The 26,185-nt window shown below is 41.1% G+C and overlaps 1 protein-coding gene across 1 annotated transcript in view; it reads left to right on the top strand.

Annotated features, from left to right (window-relative positions):
- Positions 1–25,971, top strand: part of PDE6B (phosphodiesterase 6B) — a 66,585-nt gene extending 40,614 nt beyond the window's left edge. The window contains exons 14-22 of the mRNA XM_083177203.1: positions 45–154; positions 959–1,046; positions 5,762–5,862; positions 9,474–9,581; positions 12,829–12,892; positions 17,375–17,449; positions 18,602–18,685; positions 20,713–20,869; positions 23,933–25,971. Of these exons, the coding sequence (XP_083033329.1) occupies positions 45–154; positions 959–1,046; positions 5,762–5,862; positions 9,474–9,581; positions 12,829–12,892; positions 17,375–17,449; positions 18,602–18,685; positions 20,713–20,869; positions 23,933–23,997 (852 nt within the window). The 3' untranslated portion in view covers positions 23,998–25,971. The remainder of the gene's footprint in view (positions 1–44; positions 155–958; positions 1,047–5,761; positions 5,863–9,473; positions 9,582–12,828; positions 12,893–17,374; positions 17,450–18,601; positions 18,686–20,712; positions 20,870–23,932) is intronic.
- Positions 25,972–26,185: the final 214 nt, after the last annotated feature.

The following is a 26,185-nucleotide window of genomic DNA, read 5'->3' as shown; positions in this document are numbered from 1 at the left end:
GATGTTCTCAATTAATGTATTTATTTAATTCTTTCTGTTTATAGACTGGCAAACTGAAACGCTACTACACAGATCTGGAAGCCATGGCTATGGTCACTGCCGGGTTTTGTCATGACATAGACCATAGAGGAACAAACAATCTATACCAGATGAAGTAAGTCACTGTGTTATATAATGACATTGTAATGGGTAGAACACTCTTATAATATATATATATATATATATATATATATATATATATATTATATTAATTAAGCTGGACATTCTGATGCTTTGGATGATACATTGTTAAATTCCATCTTCCAGAAAAATAGAATTTGATGGCAGATAAAAACCACTTGGCCCATATAGTCTGCCCCTTTTTTAAATCATGTTACCTCAAACCATATTTGATCCTTTTTTCTTTGTAAGGATATCAATATGCTTATCCCATGCATGTTTAATTTGCTGTACTGTATTTGCCTCTACCACCTCTGATGGGAGGCTATTCCACTTATATACTACTCTTTCTGTGAAGTAATTCTTCCTCAAATTACCCCTAAATCTTCCTCCCTCTAGTTTCAGTGCATGTCCTCGTGTTCTGTCATTAACTATCCCTTATGATAATTAGTTATAGACAGGTCAGCTACAAATCGTCATATTATAGAAATAACAAATCTAAATAGGAAGGGGTAAATTATGGTACTGGTGATTATGAATAATGATTTCCTATTTCCAACATGTTGGAAATCCTCAATTCGTTTCTTCTAGCCAAAAACAATTATAGGGACTATGAGTCATGATTACTAACAGGCATTTTGCCAACTCCATAACAGTTTGCATATCATCGATGTTAGATAATCTGCATTTATGAACTGCACATTATACAGTACATGGCATGCATTATTCCTTATTTGGTAATATTGTATTTTTTTTCACAAAAAATCTTAAAGAGCTAATTCTTTTCTTCCCTATATAGATCTCAACATCCATTAGCAAGACTACATGGTTCCTCTATTTTGGAGAGACATCACTTGGAATTTGGAAAATTTTTGCTGGCAGATGAGGTGAAAATTACTGGTCTTATATTAAAATACTTTACAGTACTGTTTCCACAGAAGCAGTTCACAGTTTATTGTGACTGAAAGAGCAATAGCCACAGTCACAATATGGTAGGTTGCATAAAAGTGATTTAACGTAATATTTCTATGGATAAATAACAAGGAACACATTTATGAAAGTTGATATGGTTTTATATATATTATAGAATAGTTTATTTATGATTACTATATTTGTAACTTTACAAAGGCGATTACACAGTCTTGGCAGGAGAATTCCTCAAATACTAAAATATTCACATTTTGTGGGACAAATGTGCCTTGCAAAGATAAAACGGTTATTGTTACTTGTCACACTACTCTGCTTCCTGAGTTATAATAGACAGCAGTGGTAAAAAGATGGATATTGGCAAGTTCCTTGCGTATACTGTATGCAAACCGCCTTGCTGGCTAATGCAAGTGAAATGGAACTTTAAGCCAATATTTTGTGCTTTTAGTTGCATTAATAATATGGAAATATAATTTTCAGACATAAACATTAAATAAAATATACACAGTTTCCATATACTGTATATAACAATAAAAATAAGACTAGTGAGCACTTATGTTGCCCCATATCATTTAGGCATATGGATAAATAGCTAAATAAATCCAAAGAACGTATTCCAACTTGTTTCAAATAATCTATCTGATTATGTGAAACATCACCATCACTGCCAATGTACAGTTTCAATACGATTTGTTAAAAACCAGCATATAATATGCTTTCAAATATGTTTTAGAAAATCTGCTTATCTGAATAACCAAAGCATCAAGACATATAATCACTGAGAAGAGGCATACGCATGTTTGCGATTTGTGCTTGGCTTTTGTTCTAAGCGATTTAGGTTATGAGATTTCCCTTGAACTTCCCGTTGATTAGAGAGCCCATACAAACATTGCGATTTGTGCTAAGTGATGTGTGCTAAGCAAAACAAAAAAAAAAGGTTATTTTTAATAGTAGATAGCTATCGGTCATTCCGTACACACATAGGGGGTTATTCTGTTTGGTACGGTGGGACCGTATACGGGCGGAACGGGTTTTTTTTTCATCTGCACATGCGTATCTTTCGCAATGCGCATGTGCGGCGACCGCACACCGCTCACGGACGGGTCTATCCGTGCGAAAAAACCTGTCCGCAAGAACACGGTCATTGTGGGCGGCATGTGGGCGTTTTTATGGGGAAAACACAGCCCTCAAACACATTGGAACCTTATCTTTCTACACTTCTCAACATGTAAAGGTTGGTTTAATTTTAGGTAATATTCATTCTAAGACCTGCTTATATATGTCAAGGTCGTTATTTTATAACCATATACACCCATTCAGAAAGTGTTTTTGTATACTTTAAAAAGCAGGACACTCAATTCACAGAAGTCGACATGTGTCAACTTTTTTTTTACTGTAACACAAACATACCAGTTTTTTCTTAGGAAAAATACACATAAACCACTACTAAGAGCAACAATGATGTTTTTGGACACAATTTCTACTTGCACTGTGGCGTACGCTCAGATATACGGAAGGTGTCGGTGTGAAAACGGACGAGATCCGTCCGTGCACTTTGGCGTACGCTCTGATGTACACCAGGTATCGGTGACTAAGAGGGAGATCCGTCTGTACACGGTGGCGTACGCTCAAGTGTACGCCACTCCCCATTGTCGGTGTCTGCGACCGTCCGTGTGCGGCTGTTCTGTGGGCGGACTTTCGCTCACCGCGAGCGTACGGGAAACGCACGGTGAGACGGACCGTACGTACGTTTCACCGACCTAACCAGAATAAGGCCCATAGGGATTTAAACTCACTTGCTAAGCGTTCTGACTAGATTTTGACTGCATGCACAAAGATCTCCATCACTTAGCGGTGTACACATGGAGCGATTTGTGATTAATTTCTAAGTGATCTAGAAAGACTGCTTAGAAAATAGCCAAAAATCACAATGTATGTATGCCCCATTAGTCTACAATCAGTAGGATTAGAGATTTGTTATATAAGCACTGATAAGCAAAAATCACCAGACAAAAATAAATTGTTTTTCTTTGCCACCTTTAATCTCTAAAGGGAATACTGTAGTTCTCTCAGTAAACAAACAGGTTATCGTTAGTGTTGTGATTATAAGGTTAGTGTACAAAGTAAAGCGCAATTGAGAAAAATTTCTGGTAAAAGTAATAAACTTGAATTTAAAAATACTAAAGTTGATGTATAGTAATTATATCTTGCAAATAAAACACACAGATAAATTCACAGAAAAGGCTGATGTTCACCTGATGTAATAATTCAGCAGATATATATTTTTTATTTTTTCAAATTTGTTTATTGGTGGATCACAGTGCACATATCAAAAGAGAAAAAAAACACCATGACAGTGAGGCTGTAAAGTACATACTGTATATAATTGAAAAAAGTAATCAATGGCGTGGAGAGTGATGTGATCCTTTTTAACAGTTTTATAAAGTGGAGCGAGGAGTTGAGAGGAAAAAGTGAAAAAGAGAGTCGACAGGGGAAGATAGAAGGGTGGAGGAGGAGGGTGGAAATGAAGGTCAGGGAGTAGAGTAGAAGATAGAAAAAAGTTGGGGGGGAAGATTGGGGGGGGGAGTGAAGAGCGTGGGTCCTCGGTGGGGAGTAAAAATCAATGTAAAATATTATTGTTCGGTCAACTAGGCTCAAATTCATATGGCGAAGGGCGGGGTGAACTGTTGGGTGGAGACCCAAGGGGACCAGGTAGTGTTGAATTTTTTGGAGAAGTGTTTAAGAATGCTAGTCATGTATTCCATGCGGTACACGTGCCAGAGGCGGGCAATTAAGGAGTGCAAGGAGGGAGCCTCCGTCTTTTTCCACTGTGCTGCAATCTGACAGGTGGTCGCCGAGACCACATGATGCATTAGTCTATTTTGTGGCTTGGATAGGGTTGGAACATCCAGAGGCAGGAGAAAATATTTGGGATTGTTTGAGATGGGTGCGAGTAATAGGTTACCTATGAATTGAATGACTTCTTTCCATAAGTTGGCTATCTTAGGGCAGGTCCACCAGATATGCATAAATATACCTGTGTCACCGCAACCCCTAAAGCATGTGTCCGATACTTCGGGATATATTTTGTTAAGTCTAGAGGGAACGTAATACCATCTATAAAGCAATTTATAGACTTTTTTTTAATCGTGACACATATAGAGCTGGAAGCGGCGTTGCTCCAAATCTCTGATCAGTCCTCCTCGGTCAGGGGCCCACCCAGATCTTGGTCCCAGGCCCTTTCCGAAGCAGACTTGCAGGAGGGGAAATTATCCTTAAGTAACGAATATAAAAAAGAAATTAGGCCTCTGGTGTTTGACCGCTGAAGGCATATAGCTTTGAAAGTGGATAATGGTCTGCTAATGATAGTGGACTTTACTGTGGAGTGAAGAGTTGAAGAAATTGAACGAAATTCCTAGTGGGAATTCCTTTGTCCGTTTGTATCTGGGAAAATTGTGGGAACGAATCATCTTTGGTGATATCATTAAGAAATATTGGGGCAAATATATTAAGCCTGTTGAAGAGATACACTGGAGATACAGTGGAAGGATATAACGCAGCAGCCAATCAGCTGTGTTTGAAATATGACAGTTGGGAGTTGATTGGCCAGAGCGTTATCTCCTTCCACTTTATCTCCAGTTTAACTCTTCGCCAGGTTTAATACATCTGCCCCATTATGCCTATATTTTTCCACGGGAGGTAAGCAGTGCTGTGCATGCCCGGGGAAAGACAGGGTTGTGTAGAATAGGGAGGATAGGGGATGGGCCAGGCGCTTTTTGGTCGTTTGGGTCTCGGGACCCAAAGGAGAGAAGAGAGTGAGGAGAGTCCCAAATCAGCTGCCTCAATGTCTAACCAGACCTTCCCCGCCCCCGGGGTTGCACCATTGAACACAGTGAGCTAGTTGTGCTGCAGTATAGTAACGTTTAAAGTCTGGAATACCCAGGCCTCCGTTGATTCAGCAGATATTTTTTATATATGCCCTGAATATATTTTAAAAGTGACTTCCCTGTACTGATTGCATTATTTTATTTATTATTATTATTTTTTTAAACAAATGTTTAATATCAGCATTATTACATTTGTAATATGTTTGGAAAACGCCAAACTGATTTTACTAATTGTATAAGGTATTAGGTGAGCATGAACATACATTACAAACCCGTGAATGTTATTTCCACTTATAAATGTTAGTGCAACTGTTTCTATTTTTAAGCTGCATTACATGATTATTATTTTGCTGCTTGGAACCAAAGGTCCTCTAAGGTACATTGCGTGTAATGGTAATAAGAATAATTGTGAATAGATTTATCTTTTTCTATCATCTAGATTATTTATAAAAGAACTAGGTGCTTCAAAAACACTGCCATCTGCTGGCAGCAAGTGAAAGTACATCTCATTATATTTCACACATACAGAAACACAGAGGCAATCACACATACAGGAACACAGGCAATCACAAGGTAGCAGACTAACTTTCGAAGCTTTTGCTTCGAGAGGGCTTAGCTAGTACGCAGTACTTTACCATATGTAAACATTAAATCACTATTCTTATGAAATGTAAATGTTTTAGCTTCATGATACATTTAGATTTTGACATAAATCAACTTGATTGGAGCAAAAAAAAAAAATAAAACATTTTTCTTTGAGATAATTTTGACTTTATTTTTTGTGACAGTCCATGAACATTTACCAGAATCTTAACAGAAGGCAGCACGAGCTTGTCATCCATTTGATGGATATCGCTATCATAGCCACAGATTTAGCTCTTTACTTCAAGTAAGTAGCTCAAGGAGAATATATCCAGTCAAAGTAATGATTACAGTGCTGTCTGATAGTTATTTATCCAATTTGACATAAAGTTAAGTCTGTGTACATTTGAGTGCCATACATTTCCCATAGGAACACATGAATGCAGAATGTTATTCCATAAATGTGTTAGACAATAGCCACCTTACACAGAATTAACAGAGTATCAGGACAGTTGTTGCAGCAAACCCCAACATTGAATCAGTAGTATGCACATTTAATAATCAGACCCTGAAAATAACTCCAACATACAGCATTAAGATTAATAACTATACATATGTCTTCTTAACCACCCCTATATTAACTTTTTTGGAGTGCCAATATCCAGGGGTTAAAGTGAGAGGGAACTGGGTGGAACTGAGTTCCACCACCTCTAATGGTAGGGGGGACTGAGTTCCACCTCTACTACAGCCCTGAACAGAAATTGTAACAGAAAAGCCTGTCCCACAGGCATCTTCTTCTGGCACGGCGTATATAATGTCATGCCATCACCACTGCTGAAGTGAAGAAGAGCCACTAGGTTCTGTGCTTGCGGAAGACAAGGTGAGAGGGGACTGGAGAAACTCAGAGGAAGAGAAGTTGGAGGCAACACAGTTTGCAAATTTGTCTTTATAAATTGCCCTTTTTTATATTTATGCTCACCAAAAATTCATATACATGCCTTGGCCATGCACAGGGATAAGACTGTGGTTGAATAGGGCATACATACATGGGCCAAATAAAAGTATAAGCATGTTTGTGCAGAATACATTCCATACTTACCACAAGACAGACTTGTTTAGGAGCAGACCACTTGTGGTTCTTCTCCACTGGTGCCAAATGCAAACTGATGATAATGGTGATCAGTATCTATAGCTGATTGGCTGAATTAGTGTATATACTAATACTATAGTAATATTGGTGCTATGCTCTATTTACATCTTTATAATGATATTGGTAACAAATCTCTAGCAATAAAGCATATTCCCATTCATTCTAAACTTACCACCCTCACCACCACAGCAGCATAACCCTAAACCTCCCTTCTTAATGCCTAACCCTAACCATTCCCTCATAACCTAACCCTAACCCTCCTTAGTGCCTAACCGGCCATCCCCCACCGCAGCCTAACCCTCACCTTCCCCAGTATACTTATGATCGGGATGCCGAATAACAGGATTCTTGTGCTGGCATTGTGAGCTGTGTCGTAATCTTGGCACCTCTCTTCTGACCGGTGTCCGGATTCCAGTGCCTGACTGCCGGCATCCCGACCGCCGGTATCCTGCCCGGATTCCCATACTACTGTTGCTTTGCTGGATGAATCCAGTAAACTTTGCAACCTAAGCCTTTTGCTTTACCAATCTAGATGGAAAAATATTTCTTCACAAATATTAAAGTATTAGTATCCATATTTAAGTCATACCAATTATTCTCTCCAATTAGCCTTATATTCATTTTATAACCCACAAACCATGCCAGCATTAAATAACAGTCTCATCCACCCACACTAATCATATCAGTTCTGAGGAACGAGAATGACTAGTCATCACCAAATACCTTCTCTTTTATGAAGTGATGTTTTTTCTAACCAGATAGAGGGCCAGATGTACTAAGCTTGAAAAGTGATAAAATAGAAAAAGTGATAAACCAACAACCAATCAGCTTCTACCTGCTATGTCACAGGTTGTGTTTGAAAAATGATAGGTAGGAGCTGATTGGTTGGTGCATTTTATCACTTTCAAGGCTTAGTACATCTCGCCCAGAGAGTTCACTTATTGCTAATGCTAATATGTTATAGAACTTCTAAAACTCATAATAAATAAATAACATAAGTAACATGATGAAAACATACTCTCTTAGCATAAAATCTTAAATGATGGGGCATAGAGGATAATACAAATCTGTCTTTGAGATTAGTTTTTGCAAATCCTAACGTGTAGTAGACCTACAATAGAATGTGTTTGGGTTATTTGACATTGCTGGATGATAGTGGGTTTAACTGTATCAACTTGTTGGTTTGGCAAGAGTTGTAGGGTCAGATTCAGAGATGTAGGCAATCCTGTTTCCTTGGAGTGCTGAGGCCAAGTACTGCATTCTAAAATACAGCCTCAATGGGCTCATCTGCTATGATGCATAACCTGAGGGCTACTAAGATAGCCGTTATTCACGAAAGTGCAGGGGGGGGGGGGGGGTTCCAGTTGCCTGGAAATATCCTTCCCCACAACCTAGCCAGCAGCCACGAAAAAGGACAGAATGGAGCTGCTGAGTGGCATAAGATTTTCTAAGTGCTTTGTGTGACTGAGTGCTCAATCATTGCATACTGTATTGCATAAACAGCACCGTGGGGGCAATTCAGACCCGCTCTGTATGGGTTGAAATTGATACGAATATGCGCATATGCAACCCCCGAAGCAAACGCCTTTGGTGACTTTCATATTGACCGGGGCGTTCGCTCCACGATGGGCAGGAAGGGAGCAGATGCAGGGATGCATACCCAGAAAAATGCCCACATAAATGCTGGGCAAACCCCTGCAAATGCAGGTGTGTTAGTGCCGAATTCGGCCATCTCCGGCCAGAATGAAAGTAAATCTAGCCTTACTTTTTATTTGCAAAGGGAAGAAAAATCATTCGATGGTGATTGATTTCTGAATTATTTTTTTTCCGTGTGGCTGAATGTGAGCACATGTATATACAAAAGCATCCGCTGGCATTCTAAGTGAGGAGGTTCCGTGGGGCAGCGTTTACCTGCTCGCTAGATAGCAAATATACGCTGCCTGGCGAACAGCTCTGAATCAGACCCTTTGGTTGGGGCAGACAATAGCTTGCTACATGATAATTATGCATCCTTCATGGGATGGTGACAATAGCTCTAAAATGAAACATTAGGAACCCTCCTCCAGAGATCCTACATTTTTTGCTGCAGCCCCTTAAGCTGTGTACACACGGGGGAGATAGGGGCTGAAATCGCTGGAAATATGGTCGCTGGCGACTATATTGCCAGTGATGGGTGTGTGCCCCGGCGATAAATCGCCGGGTGCGCGCTCCCGTTTTCAGCCCCATTCTAGAGGTTCATTTTCATCAGCGACCACGTTTCCAACCTCGATCCTCAAGTAACCCCAACAGTTCCTGTTTATGGAACAGTTAATAAAGAGTGCACCTGCCGGGTGACTTGGAAAACGTGAACTGTTGGGAGTACTTGAGGACTGAGGTTGGAAACCACTGCACTGAAAGATGTGTGCAACAAGGTCACACTTGCCGATGCCAGGTGCTAGCGATGCCTCCTGTTGGCCCTGCAGCAGGGCCGATGGAGGATGTCGTATATGGTCAAAATCGATAGCCCAAATCGCACCATGTGTACACAGCTTAAGAGAAGACAAAATGTATTTAGTTTGTAATTACTAACAGGCATAAGCTGTATGCCATTGTATTCTCTGTTTGGTGAATTGTTCCCTATATTGCATGCACGGTGGTATTTGTGCTGCATTACATGTATTTCTGGGTGTAATAAACCATTTTTGCATATTTTATAGTCATTATAAAAAGAACATAAATAAATGCTGGTTGTTTCAAAAATGACTAGTGATTAATATGTCTTTGCACAGGAAGAGGACAATGTTCCAGAAAATCGTTGACCAGTCCAAGACTTATGATGACCAACAAAAATGGGTTGAATACCTGTCACTAGAAACAACAAGGAAAGAAATCATTATGTAGGTATATTATACAATATGCCTAGCTTGTGGTGCCATTATCCTGAATGAGAGTCGACATGGTTACCTGTAATTATGATATTCCCAATCAGGGGGGTTATTCAGACCTGATCGCTGGACTGCTAATTTGTAGATTCCTGCAATCAGGTAATCACCGCTCATCCTGCCCTGTGCAAGGCTGCGAAAAGCCTGCGAAAATGTCAGCCCATCGATTATCTGCAAATCCATTTGGAGCCGCTCACCATCAACTTATTTTTCCAGTTTGTGCCGTTGGTGCGTAACCCAAGACCTACTTGGCCAGTGCGATAGAAACGGCTGATCGGGGAAGGAGCTGAAGTCACACACCCTCCTTGTAAAATCCTTGACACGTCTGTATTTTCCCTGATGCTCCCAGTAAATGTCTGGGTGACACCCACACTTTCAGTCAATCAGGTTGTGCACGACCAGCGATTAAAAAATAAACTGGATTTTATTGTAGGATTGCCTTGAGCATTCATACTGTGAGCCATACTTGTGTGCAGTGGTTCCATTTTTTCCAGTGCAATCAGGTCCCAATAACCCCCTATGAGACAAGTAAATTGAAGCATGAAAGGTGATAGAGAGACGTGGGGTGATATTCTATGCTATGCGATTTTTGTTATTTTGCGGTAATTAGACCACAAAATGGCGATATCGCATTTTCCCATTAAATCGTTGATTTAATGGGATGCGCATAGGGGCTGAAATCGCATATTTTGTGCGTTAAGGTCTGGTGAATAAAAATGCGAGATTAATTCGCATTTTTATCGCATCCAGATGTTTGCGCACAGAAAAGTATACAAGTCGCTTATTTAATGCTATGCGCATTTGCACATCGCATTTTTTAAGTGACAAATTTTCGCACTAATTTCAGACCTGGGTCTGTTAGGCGAATTAGCCAGAACCCTGCACAGATCGCAATGTTCCGTGCAGGGTTCTGCTGTAAAAAATAAAACAAATGGTTAAATAAAAAAAAAAACGAGCGCGGGGTCCCCCGCCCGAGTCTAACCAGCCCCGGGCTCACTGAGCCGGTGCTGGTGACATAAAATCAGGGTCCCCGACAAATAGGGGTCCCCTTGATTTTACGAAACCAGCACCAGACTCAAGGTCCGGCGCTGGTTCCCAAAATACGGGGGACAAAGTGACTAGGGGTCCCCCGTATTTTAAGAACCAGCACCGGACACAACCAGCCAGCAGGGTAATGCCACAGCCGGGGGGAGACTTTTTATACAAGTCCCCCCGGCCAAAGCATTAACCCCCTGGCTGGTCAGCATGGGCAGGGGTCCTGGGGAAGTGGGGACCCCCCCAATGAAGGGGTCCCCCCCTCCAGGACTTACCAGCCCATGCTGATAGTCCGGGGCTGTCCCCGATGCCCCTGGCCGGTGGGCATCGGGCTGATGCTTTGTGTAAAAAAAAGAATGTAAACTATTGTTTTACACTGGCGAACTATGAGTCCCAGCAAGCCTACCCCGCATGCTGGGACTTGGGGAACCACAAGTCCCAGCATGCGGGGCATTAAAGTGCCCGCTGGCACTTGTAGTTCTGCAGTGTAAAAAATAGTGCACAAAATCACACTGACACCCTGTAAAATAAAACTTTAATACACACAAAACACACACACACTGATACTTACCTACCTTGTGCCCGTAGGTCGGTCCCTGGATCCTGGATTCGTCCTCCGGGGCTCCAGGGCAGAAGAGTCCGGTTCCGTGGCCTTGGTCCTGGTTCCGGGGCTGGTCCTGGGGTTCCGGGGCTCCTGGCGTGAAGAATCCGGGGTCCGGGATCCGTGGTAGTCCAGAGGGGTACCTAAGGAGGGAAATCCAACTCACCTGCTCCCCGGCGGCGACCTCCGGTGACAGCGCTGCTCCCGACTGGTACCCGGCTTAAAGGAGTTTGTCCGGCGCTGAGATGTTTCCTCCTCGCCGTCTCTGAACAGAATGATTTCTGGCCAATCAGGAGCCGACTTTCTCGGCTCCTGATTGGCCGAGAAATCATTCTGTTCAGAGACGGCGAGGAGGAAACATCTCAGCGCCGGATTCTGACGATTAATGACTATAGGAATCCCGACTGTCGGCCAAATATACCACACCCAAACAGAACAAATGACCCGAATATATGGGATGATAACACATACATAAAATGACAGAGAGTGATTTTGCACAGGTCTCAACGTCCTCAGTGCCCTCGCAATCCCTCCCAGAAAGCGCATGTAATGACTTTCATGGTGTGTACACACGGTGAGATTCCTTTGCTATTCAACGAGATAAAACTTATGGAAAGTACATTTCTAGTTCCTGATGATGTCATATTTAATTAGAGGTTCAGGAATTGAGTTCCTGCTGGTTCCTGCTGAAAAATAACACTGGATATTGGTAATATCACATACTGGTGTGGATCCAGTTATTTGATCATCCAATAACGAAAAACTTGCATCATTTAGTCAAAATAAGTGCAAAAAAATGCAAATCCGATATAAGTGATAAGCAACAGAGAGGAGACTGATCAATAAAGTCCAAAAAATGTATAGAACACAGTACTTAACCATCTGGAAAGAGCAGTATATGGCCGTCAATGAATGGTGAGCTACCACAAGATGTTTTGGTGTGTGTCACACACCTTCATCACGGGTCAAAGTTGATTGCGCAAGAGACCTCCTAAATACCCTGCAATCAGATTACGTGAGAACACTCACCCGTGGCTGAACAAGGAGTCATGCATAGCTGCCATTAGCAGGCCTGTGCAACCGAAAGTCCTGCAGCGTTGCCATAGTGACATTCCCCAAATACCGGAAGTGTCCATCCGCTTGGGCTGCAGTGCCAATGTTATGCCACTGAGTACATAAGATGTGACCTGATCCCAATTATTGCAGGAGCATACACAGCTACAGTATAAAACCATTGGGTGATCGGGCCATGGCTGGTACAGGTGTGTACCCAGCTTTAGTTGCACTTGTTTTCTCCCTGTAAAAGACAATTCTATGAATGTGAATGTGAAATAATTCATGAACCAAAACCCCATTATTTATTTAATAATTATTGGTATGTTAAGGTGAGTTAGTGAGTGCTGGGCCCCCTGTATTTGTATTTACTAGAGTGTGTGGTCACAGGCCACTGCACCCCAACCTGGGAAGTGTGGGTGCTGTTTGCACCCCATTCTTCGGTATGGTGAGGGTACATCTGTATCCCTGAATGTGACATAATGATTTTTTGATGTTATGGTTAATTTGCAGGGCTATGATGATGACAGCCTGTGATTTGTCTGCAATTACCAAACCATGGGAAGTCCAGAGCAAGGTTGTATATTACTTTACATTCCATTCTAATGTAGTGCACTGTATGTTTGTATTCACACTTTAATCATGGATGTCCTCATCAGTTCTCGCCTTGGTTAATATAATCATCTAATTTACCCATCCTAAGTCTTAACACTCCTGCCCAGCTATGCCAACATTTCATTGTTCTACCTCTGCTGCTCCCAAGGGGCCAATTCAGACCCATTCGTTAGGGTCCGAATTTGGCACCATGTTCGATGGTGGGAGGTTTGCGCTTGTCCATATGCAAATATGCGCAAACTCCAGGAGTGAACAGCTTTGGCGAGGGGTGAAATGGAGGAGGAACGGGGGTGGCAACAGGGGATGGGCCAGCATCCCCATAAAATTGCTGGTCGCCCCCCTGCACACGCAGGCATGGCAATGCCTGGGTGGGGTCCTGTGGCTGACGTCACATTACATCAGTGCCCACCCCCTTTTCAGTGTTCTGTGAATTTTCTTACCAAAGGGGTGAGAAATCATCTGATGGTGTGCGACCATCGAAAGATATCTCTTCTGTTCGGTCGTATGAGAGGGCATGTGTGTTATGAAACACATCCCGTCACATGCTAGCTATGGGATTCGGGCACCGGGGGTCTTTGCGGCAGGTGGAGTTATCTGTTCACTAGGCTCAATCAGGCCCTTAGTCTCCTCAAGCATGTATATACTTAAAAAAAACCTTGACATTGACAAAAAAATCGACACAAGTAAAATGAGGACATGACAATGGTTGACACATGAAAAGGTCCACATGAGTTTTTCACAATTATTTAGCATTTTTCACACTTTACCATCCACATGGACTACCGATGGAAACAGTAAAGCAGCAGGCCTGAAGCATTGCAAGCGAAGCAAGCCATAGTCGCTGATTTGGCATTTGTCTGTGGGTGTTGGGGCGGCTTCACTCCCTCTCTTGGAACGGTGTCTCAGAGCGGCTGGGAGCTTGCATTGCAGTTCTCCAGGCTGCATTGAGTGTGGTGCACATTGCACCTGCAGCGAACCACCCACCGCTACATGGGGGTCTCGGGAACGACTGTGGGTGCATACTTATTGATGGCACTGTGGGGGCATTGCTGGCACTATGTGGGCATACTTCATGCTGGCACTCTGGGGCATTGCTGGCACTGTGGGGCATACCTGTTGCTGGCACTGTGGGGGCGTTGCTGGCACTGTGGGGGTATTGCTGGCACTCTGGGGCATACCTGTTGCTGGCACTGTGGGGGCATTGCTGGCACTGTGGGGGCATACCTGGCACTGTGGGGGCATACCCAGCACCATGGGGTCATACCTGGCACCGTGGGGGTATTCCTGTTTCTGGCACTGTGGGGGCATACCTGTCACCGTGAGAGCATATGTGTATCTGGCACTATTGGGGGCATATGTGTATCTGGCACTATTTGGGCATATGTATATATGGCTCTGCACTATTGTGTATCACACCCCCATTTTTATTGGACGCACCCCATGTGGCATGTGGCTACACCCTATGCCACATGGGTGTAGCCACGCAGTTATGTATGTTGCATAGTGTATCAGGGGCATTACAGTGTGTGGCATAAAGTGTAAAGGGCATTATTTTGTTATTAGGCAGATTTTTATATTTTTTTAAATTTTTATAGCTCTTCAGGTGGTTTATTTTGCAGCGAATAGCTCACACCCCAAAAAAGGTTGGAGACCACTGACCTAGACAATGTAGACCTTTCAGTCCACACCCAAATTAACACATGAATGAAGATACTGTATTGTTAGCATTGACCTGCGTTGAGTTGAATGGCTAAGGAGGCACTGGTTAGTTTCACAGCCAGATTTACACAATAAAAATGATAAGACGTAAGGTGCCCATACACGTACAATTGCTGGGAGCGATGAGATGCGCGCTCCCGTCACATATCTCTTTGCACAGCTCAAAAAGTATGTGCTGCACATACTTTTTGTACTAGATCTCATTGCCTATGCGATGCGATCTAGTCCAAATTGTATACAATAATTGTACCGTGTATGGGCACCTTAAGACAACTATTACTTTATAATAAAGTTTAGAACAACACAAAGCTGATTGTATAATAATACAAATTTGATTTGTTTTAATTTTTTGTATGACTTTTGTATTATTCTAATAATTTTTACAGTCAAAACTGAAGAGTGTACTGAAGCATGAGAGGCGAGGCTCTGCCTACCTTGACTGCACGTCCCTATTGTTTGTTTGTTAGCGGCGGGGCACTGGTATTGATGCAGGAGCATGTAGCAGAGCTCACTGCTCTTTGATGCCCGGTACCCACTGGGCGGCTTTCCAGCTGAAAGCCGCTTAGACAAGTAAACTGAGTGGCTTTCAGCTGAAAATCACCCAGGGTGGGAATTTAATAATATACATTGCCGCCCGGCCACCACGATGCCAGCTTGGCTGGCATCGCGGTGCGGTGACGGAGGCCCACCACGATACCTGTTATGTGGGGGTCTCCGTCACCTCCTGGTTTCTGTCACCTCCTGTCACCTCTTGGGCGCCTCCTTCTCCCCTCACACCGGGACAGCTAAGCAGGCTGTCCCCAGCGCCTCTTCCTACCCCCCTGCAGCCAGAAGGACGTCAGGCTGCGTTACTAGGTGGAGGAAGGGTTTACCTTCCGGGTCCAGGAGGACCTGATGCAAGGTATGCCAGAGGAAGGGGGAGAGGGGGGTCGTCAGAGGCGTCAAGTTGGCGTCGGGCTAGCGTCGGGCGTAGATAGAAGCCCATAGGCTTCTATAGGGTATCGCCACCCAAAGGTGGCGATACCCTGCTATGCGGTGACGGCGGGTTTTCATACATTAGAAAATTCGGTAAAACCCCCGAAAACTGGAGTTTTACCGCATTTTCAGCTTAATACATCCCGCCGCCAGTGTGTTCAGGGCTAAACAATTTTGACTATATACAGTAGTCACATTTGTATGAAAAGTTAATCAAATTCTGACAGCTTGCGATAGTGATGCACACACTTGTGAGGTCGGTATCTCAAGGTAAAATATACTGTGCAGGCAAGGCAATTTTGACTATGTCACTTGTAATGTATTTGGTGATAGGCCAAATAGCACAAAATTGCAAGTGCATGTGCAAAATGGCTTCATGCACTTCAAGGGGAAATCACATAGTCAAAATCATCCATAGCCAAAATCAAACCATGTTTATTCCCCTTGTTTAAAAGTAGCACAACACATGCGTTCATGCGTTCTACTGTGTGTATGTGCAGTTGCAATTGAGGTATATGGTATCAAAATATTTGCTGGCAGCTGGCCAATCAAATGTACAAATGTGGGTGTGCTATGGGACTGTCATGGGTAAGTCATTGAACTGGTTGTGGACTCAGGGGTAGATTTATTACGCTCGGTGAAGTGATAAAGTGTCTGGTTTTTATCACTGGTCAATCAGCTCCTACCTGTCATTTTTCAAACCAAGCCTGTAACTTTATAGTTATGAGCCGATTGGCCGGTGATAAAAACCAGACTCTTTATCACTTCACTGAGCTTAATAAATCTACCCCTCCACATCTACGGAAATGTACCCATTCTCAGCGGGGAATAAAGTTCTACTTTCAGGGTGTGTTTTTTATTAGTTTTTTAGTTCCACAGCCAGACCCAATATTACGTCTGATTTTTACACAATGGAATATCAACCTGGCACCCTCTGCCCAGGGGGTGGGAACATTGGACCCTTGGGTGCCCGGGGGGGGGGCATTTTATTTGGGGGAAGGCGCCACTCCCTCAAGGACCCTGGCCAGGGATGACCAGTTGGGGGTTAATGACACTTATATAAAAGTGTCCCTGGCTGTGGCATTACTCTGCTGACTGTTGGTGCTGTTTTTAAAAATACTGTACAGTGGTCCTCTACATCTTTTGTCCACTTTTTTTGGAACCAGGACTGGTCCATGAGCGTGGTGCTGGTTCTAATGCCTAGCTAATTTTTCCCTCCGTATTATGACTGGTTTGAAGAGTACGGAGATGGTTATGCCCAGGTTACTTTTACACATAGAAGCATGGCACAAATATGAGTGATCCATGTGATGCTTCAGGGTTGGCAAATGACTTCACCATCAGAAAGAATTCTGAAATTGGCAGCTTTGTAGTTAAGCCGCATTCTTGGACCGAAATCACCACAGATCCCGTTCGTATCTGAATTGCTTAACGGCCAAAATGGCAGATTTTAGTACATTTGCCCATTAATTTGCACCTAGCATGGGGATGCTGCAAATTTTTACACCAGGGGAAGGGCTGGTACAAGCATTGTAAATAAAGTCACAGACATGCAAAATTACAGAAACGTGTGACTCCGCCCAATAGAAACTTTCATGTAATATCTGAATTTAATTAACCTGTACCTACATGTATTGTGTTTATTTTCCACCTATTGTACATATGATACTGCATATACAGTAGATTAACTTTTACTTTATTATTGGATAAGCTTCGTTTTCTCCTTCTTACTGTTTCTGTTATTTACTAGGTTGCTCTTTTAGTCGCAGCTGAATTCTGGGAGCAGGGTGACTTGGAGAGAACAGTACTTCAGCAGCAGCCCATTGTGAGTAGATGCACATTATGGCAGGACCATGCTTGCATAAGCACAGCCATACATAATCAGGACCTGGGTAACTAAGTTAAAGTGATCAACATTTCGCTGAATTTTGCCCTCTCAGGAATAAGAGCATGATAGACAGAGCCACAATCTATACTGCCCTGTTTATGAACTAGATCATTATATTTAACAAATATAACCATAAGAAACTACTGCATATACAATTAATGCAATAAATTACAAATGGTTGTGCTGTTCTTCCTACCTACAGTATATGTAATTAGCCAAATCCGTATGGGCACCAGATACTCTAAATAAACAAATGTGTTTATCTAAGGAAAATGACTAGTTGCTGGTACTGTATGAGAGCAATATCATTTGTTATTTAGTAATTTGCTCGCAAAATCTGGAATATGTTTGATCTAAACAATTTGACTGAATGTTTTGTCCATTTTCCTGGTTTTGTAAGCAAATTTCGTATTTTCTCCTATACAGTACCAGATTTTCAGTCCAAACAACCAACTAGTTGGTTGGTTGAAGAAATGGTCTAGTCTAGTGTATGGTCAGCATAAGTGATGTCTCACTACAGACAGCAACAGCATGCTATGAATGAGTGCAAACCAGTACAGATAAGGCTGTGTGATCATGTACTGCTGTCTCTCCTGTCAGGGGTTCCCACAATGGGGGATAATGAACGAACATACAACAGTGCTGCTAATGACCGGTGCATTACAGAGACACCAAAACTAATACATGATATACTGTAGCACGGGGTCATTACACACATAATAGAAGTGCTATACTATTTCATTCATTAAAGTGTTGTCTGTGCAGATATTTGGGGAAATGTAATTGGGTCCGAGTTTGCAGATGTCAGGTATTTCAGCCTTATTTGCCCGTATTCTTAAAGCAGAAATCATTTATAAGGCAAAACCAACCTGGTTTTGACTTGTAAATAATCATCGCTTTAAAAATATGGGCAGTCTCAAACAATAACCCGGCCCTCCGCAAACTCAGACCTATGACATTTCCCCGAATGCCTCTACATATAACAATGACTAGCAGCTAGCACATAATAATGAGCAGCAAATCACTGCTGTGGTAGACGCTGAACATTTGTTTGCATTTTGATATAATTATATTTTTATTTTTTGACAGCCAATGATGGACAGAAATAAGTCTGCAGAATTGCCAAAGCTTCAGTGTGGTTTTATTGACTTTGTGTGCACTTTTGTGTACAAAGTAAGTAAATTAGGAAGTAAACATATATGTATAGATTTAAATAATTCTATTTGCTTGATCTAGAAACATTTTGCATTTGATAATTGTACTGCAGTGTATCCCATTTATAGAATCTAAGATTATAGAAGTACGTCAGTAGAAAATTAGATAAAATGGGAGCCCATTACTAGAAATTTGAAGTTAGAATTTGGATATTTCAATCTAGTACTACTTTTTAATATATAACATATATAACATATACCTTAGGCCTTGTCTGAATAATTTTTTTTGTGAACAACGGTGTTTATGTTTGAACAATAGCGCAACCCCCTTAAAAAAATGTATATTGCACAAAAAAGTTTTAACAATTTATTGTGACATTACAATTGATGACAAACATAGTCATGAATAAAAATACATACATAAAAGCAGGTAAATGATGATAGAAACCAGGCAATATAGGACCAATGGTTTGGGCACAAAAATGAGTGATGTTTTATCTCACATAGAAGGAAGTTGCGGTGGGCTTTTACTTCCGATTGAAGTTCTGCTACCTATTTGGATACAGACTGCTTGACTGAGTGCACCTTTACTTTGCACTTTTGAAGCACCAGGACACTTTAAGGACGCACAAGCACTTTATTGAGATTTTCTCCATAGCAAGCCATCTGTGGTGGAGCCGCAGAACTTCAATCGGAAGTAAAAGCCCACCGCAACTTCCTTCTATGGTGAGATAAAACATCACTCATTTTTGTGCCCAAACCATTGGTCCTATATTGCCTGGTTTCTATCATCATTTACCTGCTTTTATGTATGTATTTTTATTCATGACTACCTTTGTCATCAATTGTAATGTCACAATAAATTGTTAAAACTTTTTTGTGCAATATACATCTTTTTAAGGGGGTTGCGCTATTGTTCAAACATAAACACCGTTGTTCACAGTTTCTCCTGGAAGGTGGTGTACCTTCCTTTATATGTTTGATAAGCTGCACCTTACTTAATTGATTGCGCTAGATTATTCCACAAACACCTGCTTTTGTTTGAATAATTTTTTTTAAAACTAATTATTTTATATTATTATCATCAATATAGGCCCCAAAGCTAGACAATTCCAGAAAGGAGAAAGTTATGGAAATATTTAGGAGTCTATCAAAACTTATTGAAAGATAATTGGAGATAAATAAAGTAGCAACTGTTATGTTAAGGTGCCCACACACTAGAACGATTTTTTTGCAGTTCGGACGATTTTTATCGGCAGTCGGACGATCTTGATCGGATGCGCGCTTCCACAGATCTTTTGCTAAATGTTCTGATTTTACATGCTGCATGAAAGTTCAGAAGATATAGCAAAAGATCCATAGGAACGCACATCGGATCTTAAGATACATTTTTGGTGATTTTGTGTACTTCCAGGACGGACAAAAGATTTCAAGGCAAATTTATGCGCGCATCTTAAGATCGCAGATCTTTCTAGTCTGTGGGCACCTTTACAGTCTGTGTTTGGAAAATTTCAGATAGGAGCTGATTGGCACTTTGGGCGGGATGCTCTAACATCCGTGCCCCGCATCTGCCGCACATCGCCGGGTACCGCTAACATAATTATCGCATATGCTCTAACATATGTGTTAAAAGCTGTCCTTTGCAGTGAGCTAGTGGGTCCCGGCGGCTCCCCCCTCCCTCCCTTACCCGGATTAATCTGACTGTGCTGCTGCTGCGGCGGACTCTCCTCTTCCTCCCTGCACCCGGAAAAGGATTTTCAGTACATAAATATATTTTCCAGATGGATTTTTTTATATCACCGAGATTTTAGCCAAATATTTATATACTGCTTTGGTGAATATTGCACACTTAATAGATACTAATTTATGCATGATACATAGAATATATTATTTTGAACATTACATGAGATCCTTGTAATAATATTAGTACAGTAGTTGGCCCAGCCTTTGCCCTGGGATCTTACAGTTACATTAATAACAACTAGACACGTAGTGCTGACCAGAACTATTGCTTACCATAATGTTCATGGAATTGCTGTTGTTCAGGAGTTTTCTCGCTTCCATGAGGAAATTCAGCCAATGTTGGATGGTTTGATGAATAACAAAAAGGAGTGGAAAGCTCTTGCTGATGAGTATGAGGCCAAAATGAAGGTGATTGAGGACGCAAAGAAGATAAAGGAAGAGGAACTGGCAGCAAAACAAGGTTGATAATAGTTTACACTATAATGTCCCTACCATAAGTATACTGTATACATTTCTGTAGAGCATCATCACATTCAGGAAAAATACAGTTTTAGACTTCAAGTTTTTAAGACTATTAGGGTAATTTTCCTTTGTTTAAGCCATCGCCTATTTTCTTCCCATTGAGGGTCATTCCGATGCAGTTGTTCTTCCTGCTTCTGAGTTTCCATATGTACAGTAATTGTGATTATACAGTATGTTAATATGGGCAGAATCTAACCCATGCAAAAGGACACCCATTGTAATCACATCATTTTTATGATTGCGGAAACATTGTTAACATCATCATACATAGGGCCGCCATGCAGAGACTGAGTGCTTCTGTAATTGTGATCTCCTGGGACACCTCTCCAGTAGCAAGTGTTATCACAGCTGCTAATGTATGCACACCCTGGAAAACACAGTCTGAATGGCTATGGCTATGACACAGTCCGAATAGCTATGGCTATGATGCACCTGCATTCACCCGACCAGCCCCCCCGTTACTACCCCCAAACAGTGATTTCCTAAAAATCACTTTGCAACTAAAATCTTAATGCAACTGTACTTGCAAATCACTCGCTGGACATGCGCACTGTGGCTCACATGCATGCACAGTGTAAAACCAGTGATTGATATTCGTATAATAGCTGTTTTGCGTCCGCGTCTGAATGACCCCCACTATTAATTTCTACTTCCAGTAATCACTTATATTATGTTACACTTTTTTCTAAGCTACAATAAACAACTCATATACAAATACAGTACAAATACACAGCTATAAGCACAGGGAGCTTTAACTTTACCACCTTTTTCTTTACATACTCCTTGCCTGGCATGGTAGGTTAGCAATATGTGATTACCTGCAGATGTTGGTGCTTACACTATGAGAAAAGCCCACGGGCAACAGTCTCCTTATGCCTGCCCTGAGAAGCTGCTTTTAAACTGGATACACACTGGAGCAACAGGCATTTATTCCCAAATTCTGTACCCAAATTTTGTGTACTCATAAAGCTGGGTACACACTGGAGCAATGTCGGACCAATTTGCCCCGTCTGTTTTCTGTAGTTAACTGACTGATAGCACTATGTGGCCATTGCAGTTTGTGCTTATTTAATTAGAGGCATCCTCAGCAATTAGAAATATCCACTAACCCTCCTTTGCATCTGACTAGTAGTACGGAGCTGTACTTATCTAGAGTGCTGGCTTTTGTGCCCGACTTTGCCAGACCTGTTACTTTTCCTCTCTCTTTTCCCTTAACACATGTTGCTCTCTTTCTTATCCCACCTCTCTCCCCATCCATCTCTCCCCACTCATCTCTCCCCACTTCCCTCTTCTCTTCCCATTCTCTCCTACCCCATTGTTTATGTTGCCTCTCTGTCTCTTCCCTCTCCCCAACTCTCTCTTCTTCTCTCTCAGCTTTTTTTTCTTTCTACCTTTATTTTTTCTGTGTCCTCGGTAGTAATCCTTTTTGCACAGGTTCTTCTGTAACATGCCTGGGTTCTTACAGAGCTTACAGTACCTTGATAACATTTGTGGCATTCTGGCTGCATAGTACAAATATTTTCTCTGTTTATTTCTTTTGTCCGCTGTCTGTGTTTTATTTCCATTCTCTATTGTCACATTGTCATGTCGTTTTTTTTTCCCTTTGTATTTTAATATGAAAGCATTAGTGTGTTTGCAAGTGCACATAATTGCATATGCACCAACCATGTGATAATGTTATCCCAGCAGTGTTGGCCGGGAGATGTTGTGGTAAGTGGGTAAGGTGGACTAGTGCCCAGGTATTAGTGGGCCAGGATGGGTACATCTGAGAGGCGTAAACATTCCTAGTGGTAGTGGGGAAATTGTGAGTAGGGAGCAGTACAATTTAGCTGCAAACATGAATATTTGCCGAAGTCCCTAAAAGTAATTCACTTGCAGTTCTATAGTTAGTTAAATAAATGGGTTGTTTTTGGTTTTGTATACATTGATTTAATTAGCACTAATTATACCAATGTTATGGACCTGCTAATTACCTAACATTTAGCTCATTTAGCACCGCTTGTATCATTATTGTCTCTTCCCTACTAGACACTTTAATTTCCTGGTGCTGCACAATATATTTAATTATATTAACCTTAATCCATAATCTTCCTAAATCCTCTTTTGCCAAAGTCACTTTAGTTATTCAACCAATTTATTTTCAATTAGCTGTCCCTAATTGTCCCAGCTGACATAGCATACTCCCCGGCAATGCACTGTATAACACATTCCACGGTAATGTGATAGATTGAGAAGGGTCCTTATTTGATATCTCAAGGTTAGCTGCGGTGGTTTTAGAAAACAAAACATTTAATACTATGAATGAATGATTTCATTTTTTAATGCAGATTTGAAACCCATTTAATTGAATGTGTAACATATTTTGAGAAAATATTAAACTTTACCATAAAACCTTATGCAGGTTTCATTTATTAATAGCATTAAGATCAAACTAATTATGTTCCAGTATACCTTAAATGTTAGCCCTCTATATAAGCTGTATGAGGGATTATTGGACAGGTCCAAAAACAATATCAGTTGAGAATTGTATGTTCTCGTGTTTGACAAAATATATTCTAGCGCTTGTTTGAACCATTTGGTATTGTTGTGGTGTTATGGTATTATTTACAATTAACATGAACCAATGGCTGCTTCTCTTTAAACAGCTATTGACATTTCAAGGCAATGTTGCTATTTGGATACAACACAAAACTTTCTAATGTGTAATGTAACCATCCCATACTGCTGTTTCCCTGATTGACTGATCAGTTGATTGTAATGGCTAATCAGCGGCCACTGATGATTGGCTACCCATCATGGAATCAGCAATATTATTAATGTTAGAAATCCCTGTTTTGCCAATTTAAAACATTTTCGGTAAAAATCAAGGAATCCAGATTTTAAAATTTGTAGATTCCTTGACCCACGCATCAGAATTATTCAGAAAGTGTGAACTAAGTTACAGATGTATAGAGAAAAGTGTCTCTAATACTGGACCTGCATTCTCTGTTTCTGTCCACAGCTGCAGCTGCAGGAGGTGGGGGAGGGGACAGCACTTCCAAATCTTCAACCTGTACACTATTGTAATCAGCTTGGCAATATACCGCATTTGGATACCGGCTGGAGAGTATAAAATACATGTAAATCTTTTCTTAAATGGAAACTTTAAAATTCACAAATATGTCTCACACACTTGCCACAGATTTAATAAGGAAACTCAACATGTGCTTTATTTTGTGTAATTAAAGGGAAGAGGAACTACTCTATACGTTTCATGTTACCTTCCAGTGTTAAATAACAACGATTGTGTTTATTAGCACCAATCATAGATTGAAATAGATTTTTCTAGCCAAACCTGTATATGTTACAGGTGCCAATATATAAAGGAACCTAGTCCCCACAATACACCTCCAATAGGAGATACACTAGAATAGATAGTGATACATTGCTGGAGATATGAAGGTGGTTTGTAGATATAATTACAATTTCCCCCACACTATTAAAGCATCCAGTTAACATTGTAAAAAGGCCGAGGCACCATTTTGATGATGAGAAAGCTGTAAAGGGGAAAGAAGCTATTGTCCAATAAGTCAGTTGTGTTTATGGAAAGGAGGGTTGAAATGGACAGACAGCCTCCATCAGCAATGCACGAGGTAATCATAGATAGAACACATGAGGTTGTCTAACTGGGTATGGGTCATTAGGTTGACCCATATTAGGTCGGCCACTGAAGATCGACACATGAAATACCTCAACATGGCTATGGTCGATAGGGTTGGAAGGTCAACACAAGCTTAAGGTTGACAATGGCAAGATCGACAGTCAAAAGGTCAACATGAGGTTTTTTTTTTTAATTGTCCTGAATGTCGACATAGTTGACATGGACACTATCAAAGTGTACTGCTGTGCTTTCCATAGTGGATGGTAGGATATTAAACACTGCATGTCGGCTTAAAAAAAAAAAGTGAAAAACTCACATCAACCTTTTTTCTGTAGACCAAGCCATTGTTGATCTAATACTTGTGTCGACCTTCCAATCTGTCGACCATAGCCATGTCGACCTATTTCATATGTTGACCTAAACCATGTTGACCTTCACTGGTCGACCCAATGCATGTCAACGTAATTTGTGTCAACCTAGTGGCCATGTACCCTGTGTACCACAGCTCATTATTCCATACAAGCAATTAGATATCGGAGTTTGCCCACAATGCTTCAGCAGAGTCATTACTATCCTGCAGGAGGCCACCATAGCTTAGCATGGTGCTACTTCTGCATTTCTATACATGTTATTGCAAACATGTGGCCAAACTGTACTGTAAACAGAAAATTACAAATGATCGAATACTCATTCCCAGCCCATAAAAATGATGGAACCACATAACAGTCAGCTCCGGCGGCTGTCCATGCACGAGCAAAGCAACACTTAACTTGCTCCATCGGATGCCACCTAGTGGCCGCCGGGGTGCAAAACACTTTAATTCCCCCCATAGAGGTGAGGAGCATTGTTAGTCTTTTATTAAATAGGATTGTATTATGCTCATATTTCTCCCTCTACTTCGTTTTGTAGTATTTGTAAAGTTTCATTGGAATATCTACAATTCTGAGTATACAACAATCTAGCGGTGTTATTGTTAAACACTCCAATGAGGACTCTAAATATATAGGGGTAAACTAACTAAGATGGGCGTTCTATTGAAGATGGGATGTTGCCCAAAGCAACCAATCGCATTCGATCTATTATATTCTACAAGGTGTTAAAAAAATAATTAGTAGAATCTGGTTGCTATTTGTCATATCCCATCTGCAATAGAACTCCTACCCCTTATACTGTAATCTATGCATGAGCATGTGTTACCTAGGATGGTTTTATATACCTAAACATTGGGAGTGTTATGAGTGAAAGCAGCAGTTTAGGTAGTAAACGAGGCCGTGTAAATTCCTGTATAAGCTAGCATGGTCATTTCTATAAGACATAATATTCAAGCTTTCGTATCTGTACAGTGCATTAAAAAGAAAAATGCCACAAGGTTATAAATCAGGGATCTTACCGTAGGTGGCAGCTGCATTATGTTTGCATTAAGATAATGTTAGCATATGTAACAAAATTGTGTTAATGTATCTATGACATTATCATAAAAATATATGCAATCTGTATAAATATGCAATGTAAATAAAGTTTTTTTTTTTTTCAAAATGAAATGTTAGTATTTTTTGATTCATAAATCACCATATAAGTTTGGAAAATTAAGTCAGTTATATTGGTTTATATTAA

The sequence above is a fragment of the Crinia signifera genome, chromosome 1, assembly GCF_055691185.1.
Source record: "Crinia signifera chromosome 1, ASM5569118v1, whole genome shotgun sequence".
Taxonomy (NCBI): Eukaryota; Metazoa; Chordata; class Amphibia; order Anura; family Myobatrachidae; genus Crinia; species Crinia signifera.
The sequence above is the reverse complement of the archived record's forward strand: the minus strand, read 5'-3'. Positions and strand labels throughout refer to the sequence as shown.